Source organism: Rattus norvegicus, chromosome 3, assembly GCF_036323735.1.
Source record: "Rattus norvegicus strain BN/NHsdMcwi chromosome 3, GRCr8, whole genome shotgun sequence".
NCBI classification, from domain to species: domain Eukaryota; kingdom Metazoa; phylum Chordata; class Mammalia; order Rodentia; family Muridae; genus Rattus; species Rattus norvegicus.
The window spans coordinates 134,332,199-134,350,363 of NC_086021.1; the positions used below are offsets into that span (position 1 = coordinate 134,332,199).

The 18,165-nt window shown below is 43.6% G+C and overlaps 1 protein-coding gene across 17 annotated transcripts in view; it reads right to left on the reverse strand.

The window, feature by feature from the left end:
* Positions 1–1,140: 1,140 nt before the first annotated feature.
* Positions 1,141–18,165, reverse strand: part of Gabpb1 (GA binding protein transcription factor subunit beta 1) — a 46,901-nt gene continuing 29,876 nt past the window's right edge. For 10 of the 17 annotated variants that reach the window (XM_039105689.2, NM_001398923.1, XM_063284375.1 and 7 more), the window contains 2 exons: positions 12,025–12,140; positions 1,141–2,604 (listed from right to left, as the gene is read on the reverse strand). In XM_039105689.2, the coding sequence (XP_038961617.1) occupies positions 2,452–2,604; positions 12,025–12,140 (269 nt within the window). In that variant the 3' untranslated portion in view covers positions 1,141–2,451. Of the gene's footprint in view, positions 2,605–12,005; positions 12,141–18,165 lie in introns of all 17 variants that reach the window. The other 7 variants (NM_001398924.1, XM_063284377.1, XM_063284376.1 and 4 more) reach the window with 2 other exon arrangements.

Sequence of the window (18,165 nt, forward strand, 5' to 3'; positions counted from 1 at the left end):
CTGCCCAGCATGGCTCTGGAGACAATAAACATCTCAAAGCTTCCGGAATATTTGTTACACCATACCCAGTTGTTTTCTTGCATCACTTGGCTTGCTGCTTATCACTGGAGATCACCATCACATCCTGTGCCGCATGGTCTCCAGCAGAACCGATGACCGGAACACCGGAGCGTGGAGCGGCTTTCTCCATTACCACCCTGAGGAGCTAACCTGGTCTGAGAACAAACTGTACTGGCTGCTCCCTGGAGTGAACGGTGGCGCCTCAGTCCCAACGCTGCCCAAGGCATTAAATGCACTCCAGTGTCCTGTTTAATGTCAATCACAGCACAAACCCCAATCACATGCTCTCAGCTACCTGGAGGATCCAATGAATTCAAAAGTTCAGGACTAGCTAGGTCAACACAGCGAGAGATTCCCTGTTTACCAGGTGCTTATTTATGGCCCCAGAACTACCAAGGCTGCAGTGTCAAGGTCACTGGAATTCATGACTTGGGAGACCAGACTGGTAAACAGTGAGGCTGCATTTCAGTGAATGAATTTTAATGTCAAATTTGTGAAAACTGAAAGGAATTCTCTTGTTTGTTTTTCTTTTGTTTTTCTTTTAATATTTGTAGTAGAGCAGAGGTTCTCAACCTGTGGGCCACAACCCCTTGGGGGTCATATACTCTTTCATAGGGGTCATATATCAGATATCCTAGATATCAGATATTTATATAACAATTTATAACGGTTGCAAAGTTACAGTTCTGAAGTAGCAACAAAAGTATTTTCCTACAGCTCCTCACTACATGAACTGTTCTAGAGTTGCAGCCTTAGGAAGTCTGAGAAGCACTGTAGAGGCTTCCTGTGGTCTCCAGAAAGCCAGCTGAGGGCAGGCTAAGGCACAGAACCTTTAATACACTAACCCCTGTAAAGATACTCCAGGGTAAGAACCAGCACAGTCTGAAGGAGTCATGCTGGGGTCCTCACGGCATAAGGAGTCGATGCTTTCCTATGGCAGAACGAGGCTCAGATTATGTGTGCGACAGGATTTGAAGCAGAGTCTCAAGTGTCAAGGACCCGAGTGCTCCACCCCTGAGCTCTGTCATCCACATTTTTATGTGTGAAGATCGTGCAGTCAAATCAGAGTCTGTACCGAGCTATGTGGAAAGTTATTTAATTGTAAAATAGAAAATGAGGCCAGAGTACAGTCTCGAGGGTAACTGGTTCTTTATACAGAGAAGCTAGAAGAGCCTGGGGGTTGGGTGGGGGTAAACATTTCCAAAAAGCAATAAAACAAAACAAAATAATAAAGAGTTCAAAGTTACATTTTACAAAAGAGAGTGGAATAGTCTGTCAAATGTCCATACATTTCGGAACTGACAATATTGTGAGTCGCAGCACAAGCCCGGAGCGTTCACAGGGAACAGCGAAAGTTATGTTATACATACCCATAGCATCACCGAGTACAAAAGGTCCTGCTCTACATACAAAAGCAATTTTCCATAAGAATAATTTCTTAGGGGGAGGGGAGTAAGTCCATGAAATATTTCAGAAACCCAAATGCACTGAGTTTGCTAAAAACATTATCTTAAGATCCAGCGCCTCAAAGTGCTTGTGTGGAAGTCATGATGGAAGGAAGGCACAGAGCAGTCTCACGTCCTCACACTGCAATTGCCAGAAAAGCAATACAAGTGCAGATTGAGTTTTCTTGCAAGCTGCTCCAAGAACATCGTCATGGTCGCCAGTAAAACCAGTCGCGAGCTTACTCACTTTCAATGACCGACAAAATGACAGCGGTGCCTTTGTTTTTCTTGGTAACTTTCATCGTCTTTGTGGGAAACATACCTAAGCAAGTGATGTGTTTTAATATCATAAAACATGCAGACTATGTACAAACAAAATTTTAAAAATATTGGCTTCATATACATGTAAATCTTGTATACTTGCGTGTAGCTGAAATTGAACAAATATAAAATTTCTGCTCCCTAAAAAATGTCTTCAGAGAACCTGAGACAACCTAAAAGCTGTACAAAGTTCCTGGGAGAAATCTCTCTGCAGAGTCTTTCCAGCATCAGTCACCATAATTGTCACACATTTGGTCTAATCGACAACGATCACGCTTAAAACTTCTGTTTCTGAGAAGTTGAGTCTGTACCCAAATCAAAAAGAATTCCCCATAACAGTGGCATACTGTGGTTTTTGGATCTCTGCAACAATCTTTATCAACTCATTTATAACTGTAAAAAAAGAAACAACCAAAAAAACTATTTACAGAATTCAGTTTTAAATACATTTCACAAGTTCTGAAGTTTTATATTACAAGAACTGAGAGCTCATGGCTTAAGTCCCATTATCAATCGGTAGTACTCTTTATCATTTCGTACTCCCAAGGCTGTGTCCTTACTGTGTACAGTTCAAGACTGCATTCTTTCTGGACAAAAGGTAAAAGCAAACAGGTGTTCACGGAGACTAAACGGCTTCTTTGTTGGTCTGGAGGCGTGTCATGGCCTCCAGCTTCTGCCTGTAGGCCTCTGCCTCCTGCTCCTTCTTAAGCAGCTGCTGTCGGTACTTCTGGGCCTCTCGGTTGGCTTCATCCAGCTGTTTCTGAAGCGCTTCTCTCTCCTAATTTAGAAAAGAAAGCCGTGTTTTCAATTTTTGCACAAACACCATCACATAATCATGTGTCCTTCAGAAGAACAGGACTGCTGTGAGCATGGTGGCCCCTCCACGGCACTTTATCCTTCCAATCAGCCCACACCTAAGCCCGCAGTCCTGTTCTCTGAACTATGAGAGGGAGACTATTCATTAATTGCAAGGATGTTTTTCTAATTTAGAAATGTTGATGGTAAACAAGACGTGCACCTGTACTTCTTTTTTTTTTTTTTTTTTTGGAGCTGGGGACCGAACCCAGGGCCTTGCGCTTCCTAAGCAAGCGCTCTACCACTGAGCTAAATCCCCAACCCTACTTCTTTATATATTGAGGGAAATCTAGAAGACGCAAAAGGAAACTACGAACACAGCCCTCATCTCTCCTACAGATAAGAACCACACGGCTGGACACCACAGGACTGAGCAACGCCACGACTTGCTTCTCCCGTGCCAGGCTGTGCATGAGAAAAGCGATCCCCAAAGATGATGGATCCTTCCCAAGAGCACCTCGAGGAGTGGGCTAATGGGATTCAAATGTCACTAATTCCAAAATGAGCCCCGCTCCTCTGCATTACCAAGCACAATACGTGAACTCCATCACTAAGGGTGCTGGTCTACACTTGCAAAGTCAAACAGTCGGCAGTCCACAAAAGACTACTCACACAAGCCTCTACCATTAAGTACACAAAGAGGAGATGATCCACAGGGGCCCATTCATTTCCTGCCTCAGGAATGAAGTGATCTCCTCATCCCAAAGACCTATGGTCTCTAGCGAGGTAGGGCCATGAGTCAGAGTATAACGATGAGTTACAGAAAGGCAATGTTTACCCTGAGCAGCACACACATGCCCAGAGGGAGCAAAAGGTAAGGGAGGTCCTAGAGAAGGACCGTCTGGGGTCTCCTACCTAGCCACCGCCTCCTGACACTGACTCATTTTAAATACCTAGAGACTGCCTCTGCTTAGACATGCCTACCAAGAGGAGTACACAGTTCTCCCTCTCTTGCTCCCTCTCCCTCGCCCTCTTCCTCTCTCTTACATACAACACACATACACACCCTTGCCCTAGGATCTCTCTCATTGCCCTATACATTGCTCTTCATTCAGTAGAGAATGAAGTTAAATTTAGTATTTTTCAGATTCCTATGGGTCCACCAAATATAGGAGTGATTGACAAGTCCACTAGAGGAATGGTCTTTATTTCCAGTTTAAGCAATACCCAGGCCCAACCCTAACACCTTATATCCCTGCTGGGCAGTGTGGCCTCTTAGAAACATCCCTACGGCTAGATATACTATCAGCCAGAAAGGTGAAAGTTGGGAACAAGGAAGAACAGGGCCTCGGGGAAGTAATCAAGAGAATTGGCTGTGGCCTTCACAGGCCTCTGGGCCTTCAAGTGATGGAGGGTAGAAGTGAAGTGTAGGATTCTGCAAGGAGGGAGCACAGCCTTTGTAAGTGTCTAAAGTTTACCGAGGTCATGCTCACTTAGACAGCACACACACTAAACCTGGGTGATGCCGAGATTAGCAAGGCTGTTGCACAAGGACGGCATGCAAACTCTTGTTACTCCAGCTCCAACGGGATCTGATACCTGACTTCATCAGGCACAGTACTCCGGATGCACACATACACATAACTAAAAACTAATCAAAGTAACTCTCTTTACGTTTCCATATGTGAAGAAATAAGATCTTTCGGTAGTGAGCGTGTAAATACACATAAACATCTCCCCAGTCACACATGAAGTATTAGAACATACTGCCCGTAAGGGATCATTTAGCATTGGCTACGTATTAACACCTGGCATTTACAAGGGGTTTGCTATCACCGAAGCCAACAGCAAGTGGAGACAAACAGGAAAAGTGAATGGATTACTCCTATCCTCTGTATCTCATGTCAAATACACGTACACACACACCACCCAACTGGGGAATCAAACACAGAACTCACATATGCTAGACAAGTATTCGACCACTGAGCAGTAAGTAAAGCCCATTCTAATACAATAAAATAACTCTCCTTTTCACCGACTAGGCCAAATAAAGGACTCGTTCCCCTGCATTCACTCTGTCTGAGCGGTAATCTATAAAGACGGAGATACTCAGGATGGGCTGAGTATGTGATTAACACATAAAACCTTTTTGTGTTGTACTTTTGATGTCCCAGAAATACAGGAATACGGAAAAAGAACCTTTTTGCCATCTCACTTTTCAAGTCAAGTAAAACCCTGAAAATGGAAGATGCTAGTATTTTACTTTTGCTTCTGTATCAATGATATACTTCACTCAAGACAGTTTCCGTAAATAACATGTCGCACACTAATGGTATGACAGGCTGACACCTGACATTTTAATTTAAATATAAATGTTAATCCTGTGGATTTAATATTTTGGAGTCAAGTCATACTGGTTGTAATTTTCTGGTTTAATATTTAGTGTGTGTGTGTGTGTGTGTGTGTGTGAGAGAGAGAGAGAGAGAGAGAGAGAGCTCACATGATATGGCACATATGAGCTCAGAGGATAACTTTCTGTGGTCAGTTTTCTTCTTAGACTTGGGGGTCAAATGCAAGACTATAGGCTTGCACAGTGAGCATCTCTATCTGCTGAACCACCTTGTTGGCCCAATTTTGATTTATTATTATTATTATTATTATTATTATTATTATTATTATTATTATTATTATATTTGGGTATTTTATCTGTATTTGTGTCTGTATACCTTCATAGTGTGCAGTGCCCATGGAAGCCAGAAGAGGGCGCCAGATCCCCGGAACTGGAGTTACAGACTATTGTGAGCTTCTATGTAGGTGCTAGGGATTGAACTCTGGAAAAGGAGCCAGTGCTTGGCCTCCGATTCTATGTAGCAATAATCAGTTAAGATGTGAAGCTAAGGTACTGCTCTAGGGGTGCGTTGTGATTGCTCAACAGGCAGGAGCTCAGTGTTCAAGTCCCAGCACCAAAGGAAAAGGAGTTTAACACCAAAGACTTCTAAGAAAACGAAACTCTAGTTAATAATCAAGATCAATGGAGACTAGGCGCGCCAACTATTCTACTAAATTATAATTAACTGAGTCAAGTATCGGGACCATAGGGTAAGGGGTAAGGGGTGACTTCAGCTCCCTTTATTTTCAAAGACGAATCTCTAATTCTGCCTTAAACGCAATGGTGTGGAACAACTTGACCACTTTAATACATGTTTCTAATACTCGACTTTATGTCGTCGTTCTAGCTATTATAAACGGGGGACACAATTACAAAATGTGCTTTAGGTAATCAATCACGTAATAAATAAATTCACTGGGAACTGACTACCTGTTCACCGCTGTACTCGACCTGCATCTGTTCCAACTTCATCTCTTCGTCTTTCGGTCTCACTATGTAGCCCTGGCTGGCCTAGAATCCACCTGTAGACCAGGCTACTCTCAGACTCACAAGAGGGGAGTGAAGACGCCAGGCTTTTCTTTCACTTACTATCAACTGCTGATGTTACTCCTGCTGTTTTGCTGATGGAGAGGCTGTGCCCTGAAAAGTCAAGCTAGCGGGCCCAGGTCATACACTCAAAATATAAGAAAATTCAAACCGACAGCTGGGCCCAGACCCATACTCCTAATGATCAGGAGGTATGCCTTTAAGTTTTCATTATTATTACACTTTATTTTTATTTTTACTATGTGAGTGTCTACAGTGTGTGTATGGGCACATGTGCCATGTATGAGGTCAGAGTACTATGTAGTGGAGCTGATTCCCCCCTTTCACCTGCCTGTGTGTTCCGAGGATCAAACCCAGGTCACCAGGCTTGCAATGGAATCATTACTTGCTGATTCACCATGCTAACCCAACACACACGTGTGCGCGCGCACACACACCCACCTCTTCATGTTTTATTTTTAATTATGTGGTGCTTATGTATCTGTGTAGGGATGTGTGCATGTGGAGTTACAGACAGTTATGAGCTGCTCAACATGGGTGCTGTGAGTAGAATCTGACTGCAACAGCCATGCATGTGCTTAATCCCTGAGCCACCTCTCCCAGCCCCTGGCATAATTTTTTTTATTATTAACTACAGGGGAGACTATTAATACAGTCCCTGACTAACACAACTTATGCCAAGTTTCCCACATTTAAAGGTCAGTACATCCATCCACACTGTAATAGATGAGCCTTGCCCTGGGAAAACCAGATTCATGATCATCTTATGATCATGGTATCTCCCCTAGCAGGTATTAACAATTTATTAAATATTTGTATGTGGTGTGTGTGTGTGTGGTGTGTGGTGTGTATGTGTGTGGTGTGTGTATGTGTGTGTGTGTGGTGTGTGTGTGGTGTGTGTATGTGTATGTGTGTGTGGTATGTGTGTGTGTGAGTGGTGTGTGTGTGGTGTGTGTGTGTGGTGTGTGTGTGGTGTGTGGTGTGTGTGGTGTGTGTGGTGTGTGTGTGGTGTGTGGTGTGTGTGGTGTGTGTGTGGTGTGTGTGTGTGGTATGTGTGTGTGTGGTGTGTGTGTGGTGTGTGTGTGGTGTGTGTGTGTAGTGTGTATGTGTGTGTATGTGTGCATGTGTGTTTGTGTGTGTGTGGTGTGTGTGTGTGTGTGGTGTGTGTGTGTGTGAGTGGTGTGTGTGTGTGGTGTGTGTGGTGTGTGTGTGTGTGTGGTGTGTGTGTGTGTGTGTGTGTGTGGTGTGTGGTCTGTGTGTGTGTGTGTGGTGTGTGTGTGGTGTGTGTGTGTGTGGTGTGTGTGTGTGTGGTGTGTGTGGTGTGTGTGGTGTGTGTGTGTGTGGTGTGTGGTCTGTGTGTGTGTGTGTGTGGTGTGTGTGTGTGTGTGTGTGTGTGTGTATGCACCTGCGCGCCTGCATGTACTTGAGTACAGGTTCCTGTGAAGACTAAAAAGGGTCCCAGATCCCCTGGAACTGCAATGACAGCCAGTTGTAAGCTGCCTGTAGGTGCTGAAAAGTGAGTTCAACTCTCTGGAAGAGCAGCCAGTGCTCTTAACTGCTGAGCTGTCTCTTCAGCCTCAAGTCCCAAGATACACTTTTAAAGAAGAAAAGCTAAGCAAGTGTCTGAGCTATTTGCTTGTGCCTGCCTAAACACTATCCAAAGTGATAAATGCTCCAAGTTTTACAAACACAACCACACCCACTCATTTCAAGCTGTCGGTGGCTGCTGTCTCCACCATGACACACTGGGACAGCTACAGAGGAGTCATATGGTCCATAAAGCCAAAATTACCACCATCCAGTCTTTTCCATAAAGATCCCCATTCTTCCCAAACTCTGGAAGAACTTCCTGCTAAAGGACACGTGACTACACAGAACTTTAAATCCTGGCAGAAGCAAGCCAACCCAAGCATAGCTGGAAACTCTGTGATTTCAGCACCTTGGAAGCTGAGGTAGGGAAGACCAATTCAAATTCAAGGCAAGCCTGCGCTACAAAGGTTACTCCCAGACCACCCAGGCCTACACAGCAGAATTCTACCCAAAACAAAACCAAGAAAACAAAATTAAGTAAATAAATAAAAATAATTTTGAAAAATATTTCAAGTAAAACAGTTTAAAATTTACAGAACAATTTTCACTAGAACACTAACCCTAAAGGACCCTTTAGCTCAGACCTAGCTAAAGAAAACATATATATACTAATTTACAAAATAAACAACCCTGCTGGGCATCATGATTGTGTACAACTTTGATCCCAGCACTTTGGACACAGAGGCAGACATATCTATTTGAGGCCAGCCTGTTCTATCAAGTGAGGTCTGGGTTAGCCTGATCTACCAAGTGAGGTCTGAGCCAGCTAGAGCTACATAGTGAGGCCCTGTCTCAAAAATCTTAAAAAAAAGAAAAAGCAAAAAGAAAGGAAAGGAAAAAGAAGAGGAGGAAGAAGAGGAGGAGGAGGAAGAGAAGGAGGAAGAGGAGGAGGAAGAAGAAGAGGAAGAAAAGGGGGAGGAAGAGGAGGAGAAGGAAGAAGAGGAGCAGGAGGAGGAGGAAAAACAAGGCAGACAGTGAACAGGGGTAGGTAGCTCAGAGGTAGATCTAACACTCACTTAGCATGCACAAGGCTTGTTGTTCTAAGACACCTACCCCCACCTTACACTCCACCCCAAACACACAAAAATCTACTAAAAGAAGTGAGTCTCAAAATAAATAAAACACAAAACTGACTAATGAACAGTCATCCCTAGCTAGAGCTCACATAACTACCTAAGAATCAGAGACACCTGCTCCCGACATGCTCCTGACAGTCTCCCACATGCACATATTTATTTCCACTGGAACAGGTCAGTGTTGTGTATCCTGGGGAGTATCTGTAAGAGACACACTTCCCCTTAAAGCACCAACAGAGAGCCAGCAAGAAGCAGAAACAGAGTATTATGTGGGAATGCAGCATGGCTGACACCGGGTTTGTTTCTGCCTCTCCAAAAGCGAAGCAAGCTGTCCATTTCCTCCCCATCAACAGACAATCTGCAACATCTACAATTAACCACTGACAACTTAAAGATTGTTTCCAGAGATTACTGGGAAATTTATTACAGACAGCCACTCTAACAAGTGTGGGCACAAATACAGAGAAAGACTTGTAAAAATTGTGCACCAGCTGACTTTTACATCAGTTCATGGGATTTTCTTAATCTAAGCATTATTAGTGTGCAGTGCTGACACTGTGAAATATCCTTTAGGGTCAAAATCTCCCCACTTGAGATCAGTTTTACAAAAACTTTTGGGGTTAAAGTTTGGTCAAAGTGTCATCTAAGCAAACTGCAAAAAGGCTTGCTCCGAGGATAATCTGATGGTCATCTAAGAATACACGTGTGTAAGGGATAATGGTCACTTGGTCTGACGTAAACACTTGACATCACATCCTCATCCTGTGACTCCAGCTGCCACACCATGACCTATTCTCTCTGTGGCAAAGTCTCTGTGAAACCATAAGTGGTTCCGGAGTTATTTGCAGTGATGGAAAGTATGACTTCCATTACCAGAAAGTTCTATTGAAAACAAATGTAAAACTCCAGTGTTCTTTTTTTCTTAAGATTTATTTTATGTATATAAGTACACTGTAGCTGTCTTCAGACACACCAGAAGAGGGCATCAGATCCCATTACAGATGGTTGTGAGCCACCATGTGGTTGCTGGGAATTGAACTCAGGACCTCTGGAAGAGCAGTCAGTGCTCTTAACCACTGAGCTATCTCTCCAGCCCTCCACTGTTCTTTACACCAAGCTAAACCTGATCTCCCTAAAGCTTCCTTCTCCTTGGGTCTGCTTAATTACTTAATCTTACTCCTGTGTACTTGAAATCACTTTCCCTCACCTCAGGACGACCAGAAGAGGAATCAGGCTGGACTTTATAGGAAACAGGCTTACCAGTCATTAATAATAAAAGAATGGACTAAGGTCACTATTGTTTAAAAATTAAAATTATTAAATAAACTTACATTTAATGAAATCCAAATAATAAGTGTTTTATTATATAATGAAAATAAAGTACTAATTTTTTTCACTTTCTATGCCCTATGCCTATGTCTAGACTACCTGACAATCAGAAAAAGACAATGAAGAGAACCTTATGGGTGGAGAGATGGCTCTGTCAGAAAAGCACTTCCTGCACAACTGTAAGAACCTGAGTTCTGGGGCTGGGGATTTAGCTCAGTGGTAGAGCGCTTACCTAGGAAGCGCAAGGCCCTGGGTTCAGTCCCCAGCTCCGAAAAAAGAACCAAAAAAAAAAAAAAAAAAGAACCTGAGTTTGACTCTCCAGGGCCCATGTAAAAAAGCTGGGCATGTGCATATTACAAGTGCCAGGAGGCAGAGACAGAAGGACCCAAGAGACTTCCTGCTCTCCCCAAGCCACTCCCCCTCTGGCTGCACTTGTAAGTTCCAGGTTCAGTGAGGAACCATGTTTCAAAAACCAAGACGGAGGGCTGGGGGGATGGCTCAGCAGTTAAGTGCACCTGCTCTTACAGAAGATGGGGTTTAGTTTCCAGCACTCACATGGCAGCTCACAACCAGGTTTAACTCCAGTTTCTGGAGATCCAAAGACCCTGGCCTCTGCAGGCACCAGGAACACACATGATACATGCAAGCAAAGAACTCATGCACATAAATTAAAATTAACAGTGAAAACAAGACAGAGGGGTTGAGACGCCCAACATCAACCTCTGGCCTCCACATGCACGCACACACAGGGGTTAAGTGAGGATGTAAATAAGATACTGCTTACTGAAGTAAGTCAGTTTGTAACCCAGAGCTTCAATGTCCTGTAGGTGCCACTTTAAATTTTGAGAAATAAAACATCACACTCAATAGTTAAAACTTAAAATTTTACTAGACATCCTGGTCAAAGCATTAGCCATAGATTTCTTTTGTGGTTTTGTGTGTGTGTGTGTGTGTGTGTGTGCATTCTTAAGACAGGCTTTATTTATATAAGGTCTGGTTAATTAGATTCTGTTTAGTTTAATGCTTGTGATTAAGCCCTAAGATGTACTTGTCTGTTGTTTAAATAAGTATGAGAACATACTCGTCTAATAAGGAATGTGCTGTCATTCATGTAACAAATAGAAACAAACCCCCTTTCTATGACAACCAGCGCCTTTTACAAGAACAGCTAGGCAGTGGTCAACTGTCTCCACATCAGAGGCAGCCAAGACAAAGGCGGGGGGGGGGGGGGGCAAAGGCTTTACCACTCTCATGGAACCCTAACATGAGGTGAGACCCGTCCAATTCCAGCCTGGGAGGAAATGAAATCCAGACTCAGAGAGGCCAAGAGCTCACGGTCTCAGTTCAGAGCGCTTCTACTCCATTTGCCCTTCAACATAATTTAAGAATCATGTTTATAGGAGACGTTACCAATGCAGTAGATGGAGATCATGCTTTGTTACACCAACAAATGAGTGTGGAAGAGGAAGGATACATGTTATCAACAGTCTAAATAAATTCGGTTTCCTCACAAGAAAAGAAGCAGTTATCCTTTTACATTTACAAACACAGCCTGTTTAGGAAACATCAGCTTTCTGTGCAAGAATCCCCAGGCCAATTAAGGAGCAGCACTTTTGATAGAAAAGAATTTTCGGTGACTTGTGAGAATGATATGCGTAAGTTTAACAAAAAATAAAAGATGGAGTTTAAAAACCAAAGACAGACAAAGTGTTACCAAGATAACGAACTTTGTTACAAACAAATTCTTCACTCATTCAATATCATTCATTCAATATTTATTTATTGAGGGCTTGCCATATGTTTAAGGCCAAAAACAAAATGATGACACTATTCACTTTCATTCTTTATCAAAACACGGCCAGTAATAAATATAAATGACAAATTAATAATAATAATAGTAATAATAATAATAACGAAACAAAATTTATTTTGGATGGCTGCGGCAAAACACACCGGGTAAAAGGCTCCTTACTTCAATCTCTGCAGATTCCACCCGGTTCTCAATTATTTCCATACACTGTCTCTTAGCTGGTGGCTCTTCACTGATGACAGTTTCTTCAGCAATGTCTGTGGCTGGCACTGTCAATACTAAAATGAAAAGGAGCCACAGGTTACTCACACACAGTATCAGTCACTTCCAAACACTGCTCCTCTATGATGTCCCTGCTGGTCACCTTCATGTCCTCACTGGTGCCCACTTACTCAAGTGGCTGCGATGACATTCTTACACATAAGATACTCATCCAGACAACTGAAAGGTCAAAGTACTAGCAAAGATGCACATCTTAAGAGTGCCTTGGGCACCTGCTAACAGAATTACTTGTATTAGTTCCTTGTACATTATTCTTATAATAATCTATGTAAAAACAACAAATATGCATGGGAGGCACACATAAGGTACATCCATCCAAGCACATACGTCACTCTGCATCTTCTTTACCATCTCCATCTAGAGTGTCTTTTCTCAGCACACAGCTTTCTACTGCCCCTGAATGCACACAGCTGTGAACACGGTGGGCGTTGTTTATACCTTGGATGTTTTCATATAAACATGAACATACAGAAGGTACATATGCTTGCTTTGCACAGCAGTGTGGAACATATTTGACAGCCATGAAGAAAACAATTAATCCATGTTTTTAAGTCTCGAGGAAAATCACAGTTGTTTTCTAAGACTACCAAAACGTTTGTCAGCGTGGAGCAGTGGAGCATGGCAGGAGGCAGAGCCAGGCAGACCTCTGTGAGCGCAAAGCCAGCCTGGTCTACACAGGGAGACCCTGTCTCACTCCTTATTAACATGGCCAGCAAGACAGCTCTACAGGTAAGGGCATTTGCTACCAAGCTAGAGCGAGCTCAATACCTGGGATCCATGTGGTAGAAGAAAAGAATTGTCTCTTCCGCATGTCCTCCCAACAAGTAAATAAAGGTATGCACTTTTAAAATTTTGTCAAAACGTTAAAATTTATGTTAGTAGCAAAGTTAACAAAATTTTTTTTTTTCCGGAGTCAAGGACTGAACCCAGGGCCTTGCGCTTGCTAGGCAAGCGCTCTACCACTGAGCTAAATCCTCAACCTAAAGTTAACAACTTTAAGAGTAGTGAAACTTGCATTAATTTAGTACAATGCATGGAAACATGAAACATCAGAAACGGGACTAAGAGGTGGCTCAGCAGTTAAGAGCCCCGGCTGCTCTTCCTGGGGACCTGGCTCAATTCCTAGCATCACATGGCAGCTTCCAACTATCTGTAATTCCAGTTCTGAGCGATATGACACCCTCTTCTGCCCTCCATAGGCACTGCATGCATGTAGTACACATAAATATGCAGGAAGATTGCCATACACATAAAATAAATGTTTAAAATATTAACTATGTCAAGGAAACGTTACTATATTTTATTCATATCACATTATTTATAACAAGAATGGAGAAATCCTCTTCCACTGGATATAATACAGGGCATGGTATACATTTTAAATTATAGAGGCTTTAACAGTCTACTATTTTTCTTTTTCATAGTTTTTCTAATTTTCTGCTCTATCAACTTAGAATCCATTTGACTAGTTACAGAATTAAATCATGTCCCTCTTATCCCCCAATTTGTATATAGAAGTTGTAGTGTTCAGTGACCTAAAATGATTATATTTGGAAATAGGGCCCTTCAATGTAACTAAGGTAAAATCATGAGCTATTCTATCTCTGTGTCCATTTGAAGGAGATGGGTCACAGCTAGAAGGCAGCCATCAACAAGCCTAAGTAAGAAACCTGCTGATACTTGACGGTGGACCTCCAACTTCCAGGACCATAAGAAATTAAGACTATTGTCTAAATTACAATTTCTGATACCGTGTTACTAATGCACTAACATTTTTTAATGACAATTACATTTACTCAGAAAGACTTGAATGTTCCTTGACTTTGAACCTCCCATTCACAAAACATGAGTTGACGTGCATCTGCTCATAAATAAAACTTAGTGCATATAACGTCTGGTCTGAGAGACCGTTTTGTTTAATGCAGTTTGTATGTGTACATGTTCATAATCATGGTACTGTGTGTGGCGCATGTAAATGTTAATGTGGGTGTGTGCATAAGTATGCCTGAACATTTGGAGACAAGAGAGTGACGTCATTTGTCTTTGTTCATTCACCATCTAAAAACTTTAAAAAACGATGTGTGTGGTGGCACATGCCTTTAATCCCAGCAGCCAGGCAGAGGCTGTTGAATCTCTGTGAGTTCCAGACCAGCCTGTGCACATAGAGAGACCCTGTTTCAAAAACAAACGAACGAAATAATAAAGTGGGTGTAGGGGAGGAGGAGGTGTGAGGTGGTGTGTGGAGTTCTATTCTATGGTACATGGAGTGGAGATCAGAGAACAGCTCTGTGGAGCTCCGTGAGGCAGCCAGGCTGGCTGGTCAGTGAGCGTCAGTCAGGGATCCATCTGTCTGTCTCTGTTCCCCAATGTGATGGTTGGTATATGCTCAGCCCAGGGAGTGGCACTGTTGAGAGGTGTGGCCCTGTTGAAGTAGGTGTGGCCTTGTGGGTGTGGGCTTTAATACTCTTGTCCTAGCTGCCTGGGAGCAAGTGTTCTGCTAGCAGCCTTCAGATGAAGATGTAGAGCTCTCAGCTCCTCCTGCACCATGCCTGCCTGGATGCTGCCATGTTCCTGACTTGATGATAATGGACTGAACCTCTGAACTGTAAGCCAGCCTCCAGTTAAATACTGTCCTTATAAGACTTGGCTTGGTCACGGTCTCTGTTCACAGGAGTATAACCCTAAGACACCTGCCCTTACCTGAGCAACAGGATCTCAGATGTATGCTACCAGGTTCAGACCCACACACACCCCTTTTTGGCACAGGGTCTCACTGTGTAGTACTGGCTTGGAACTTGGTATGTAGAACCGGCTAGCCTTGAACAGAGATCTGCCAGCTTCTACCTGAGTGCTGGGACTAAAGGCGTTTGCCACTACACCGGCCCGACAGCACTTGAGAGGAGGAGCTTTCTGCATGCTTGTGTTCAGGCATGCTTTTGGTTACACTAGAGCTGTGCCTGCTGCTTCATCTACCTTGTAAGTGTTTGTGGTTTCCACAGTAGCAGGTAGGGAAAGTGTATGTCCCCGTGAAGCCTCTAATAGTCCTGCTCTACATAAGCCCCGGGTCAGCTTTGGGGATTTTTGTTTTTTGAACTAAAAGGTTAATTTCAGACACCAAGCTAACTGTGAACTTACCAACGCACTAAGGAGCAGTCCCTGAAAGTGAGGCTGATACATTATCAAAGCACCAACTTTTCTACAGCACTATAGGTGAGTGAAAGGTCTGCCCTACACAGAGCAGTTAAGTGATCTGAAGTGAGAAAATCAATACTATTTAAAAACTTAAAGCAAAAAAAATAAATAAAAAAAAAATAAAATCCGGCAACTGCTTTTTCAGTCTTTAGGGATCTAAAATAGTCATGAGGGCTCAATCTTTCCTATGCATCTGGGTGTGGTAGTCCTGGTATAGAACTGAACTCAGATATGTGGATGTAGGAAAATCAGGAATTCAAGAGCAGCCTCAGCTACACACTAAGTTTGAGGGCAGACTCAGCTCCATGAGACCCTGTCTCCACGGAGGGAGGCAGTGTCTGCACAAGCCTTCCACAGACCACTAGATGCTGCGTCAGAGGCAGAGACGGAGCAGCCGACTGCTGCGAACCGGCCACTGCGGAACACAGGGATTTATAAACCTAACTCTATTGCTAAGAGCTTATGATATTGAGCTTTTGTTGAATTAACTGACCACATAAAGCCTAAAATGGGAACTTTATCATGACCAATTAAGCACATAATCAATACTTGAATATCTAAGCTCAGTTTCATTTTCAAATTCTTTGTCTGTTGTCATCAGCTTTTAGCTTCCAGGATGCTCTCTACTGACTGATACACCAAAAACCTGTACACTCCATGCAGCTCGGTCTCCACCTGCTATTTACAGATTTTGCCTGATGGCCACTTAAAGCAATGTTAGCAGGATTTGCTTTGTGGTTCTTACACAATTGAATAAAAAAGCCTCTCATAGCTTCTCTCTAATCTATTAAAAAGTAATTTGTATCCCCTACTTGAAAATAGTTGATAGTTATGAATTACCCTCCCCAATCTGCCTCTCAGTGGACACTGCCAGTGCCTGAGGGAGAGGAGGGGACTGGTCCAGCACAGCACCCAGTACCATGAAAAGCACCAACATCAGACAGCTCCTTCATAAGCTCACGACTAAAAACAGATCAATGGAAGATCTGCTTTCAGTGAGTTTTAAAAATGTTTACATCAAGCCTGGGTTAACCAAAGCTACTGCCCCCACACGTACAGCAAACAACTTTCCAAGATAAGGTACTTCAGGCAAAGCCCAAAATCAAATGGCCAAGGTCAACAGCCCAGGTAAGGTGACGGCCGGACATTCCAGTAGGGAAGCAGAAAGGTGTGCTCCAGCACCTCTTTCCTGACACACACTAACACTAACAGGTCTTCACCTGGGTCACCAATGACCACAGGCACTTGCTTTTGTCAGTCTTCCCGTGGAAACCCTGGGTCACAGTCACTAGAAGCATCCATGTCCTAAGAAGTAAAATTCAGTTCTTTTAGCTTCTGGAGAAAGTTTTGCAGATACTGCCCTGCTTCTTCCTCCTCTGTACATAGGAAGGCTTTGTAGCAAGAGTCCAGCAGTACGGCAAAGCCTTGCCTGGCTCATTAAAGCTTGTCACAGCTTCCTTCAGCAACTTTGCACAGTACTGGTATGATTTTGCCACCATTGCTCTCCAAAGTGAATCTCACCTTTCCTAGCGAGGCTGTGGATCATGGAGACAATCTAGTTCAACAGACACACAGGTGCTCACCTCCCAGCTCACTAGATCCAAGGGTCTCAGTGTGTAAAAGAGGCTGCATGGTTCCTCCCTACTGGACACCAGTTTATTCAACTAGCACTGCTAACTGCTCTCGAGTCTCACTGCACGCTCAGGCCTGTGGCATGTATTCCTCCTGGGTGCCATCAGCATCCAACTGGATCAGCTGCTGTGGCAGCTCACTCTCTTGCAGTTCTGCTGCTCTCACTTGCACTCTTGATGTCTGGTGGACCTGCTGGCATAGCTTCCACACACTACTCACCAGTTCTGCACTAGGCTTGTGATTGTCTTGTTCAGTCAGGTGCTTCCCGTAACTGAAGCACTGACTCATGCTTGAGTGCTGCCCTCATTCTTCATCTCCCCTCTATGCAGATGGTTGGTGACCATGATGACAATCTGGACCCTGACAGAGGTCACCTAGGCATCCCAACATTCTAACTGCCTCTGAAGGCTGCCACTGCTGCAGTCAGTCAGTCTGCAACACGTCTAAAAGTACTTCACTCTGATGGCACATGCAACAAGCTTAGACCACGGATAGGGTCAGGTGCTAACAGGTCTGAGTACTTAACCACAATATTCCACAGATGTAACAGACCACACCACAGTCTTCCTCCTTCATAATTATGGGTTCCACACTACCACACATACCTCATACCTGGAAAAGCTGTGCCAGAAGTAGAATCAAGAACTCAAGCAACCTATTAAAGCCAACACTGCCTACAAAGATTAGAAGGCAGAAGAACTCTCTAGGAAGTTTTCCTAGAGCCAGCAAGGCAGGAATCCCCTTCAGAAGCATGGTACACATGTGTGCATGAGCATGCCCAAGGAACAGCATGTACACACAGGATTCCTCCTGTAGCCTATAGAGAACTGTGCTGTCAAATGTGTCCATATCCTGCATGTGCCTCCCTCTACTGTTTGTTCATACTGATCTTGGAGGTGCCAAGGGCAACAGTAGAAGTGCTTTGATTGGTCAATCTATTCCTGAATCCAGATGTGTCCATTTTCCAAAAGGGACACAGACCTTTCCATTATTGCTCAAGGGACAGACATTAGGAGTACTTCCTAGAGCCCAATGGGTTAACAGTGTGGTGCTAGAGCCTCTCACATGCAGGCTGCAGTGGCAGGAAGAGTGCGAGGAGGAAGAGAAGGCTCTGATGATTCCTTCCCTTCCCTTGACTGGGCTGATGGGGTGCATCACTTCATGTGTATGAGACAACTTGTCCCCAACCCTGTCCAT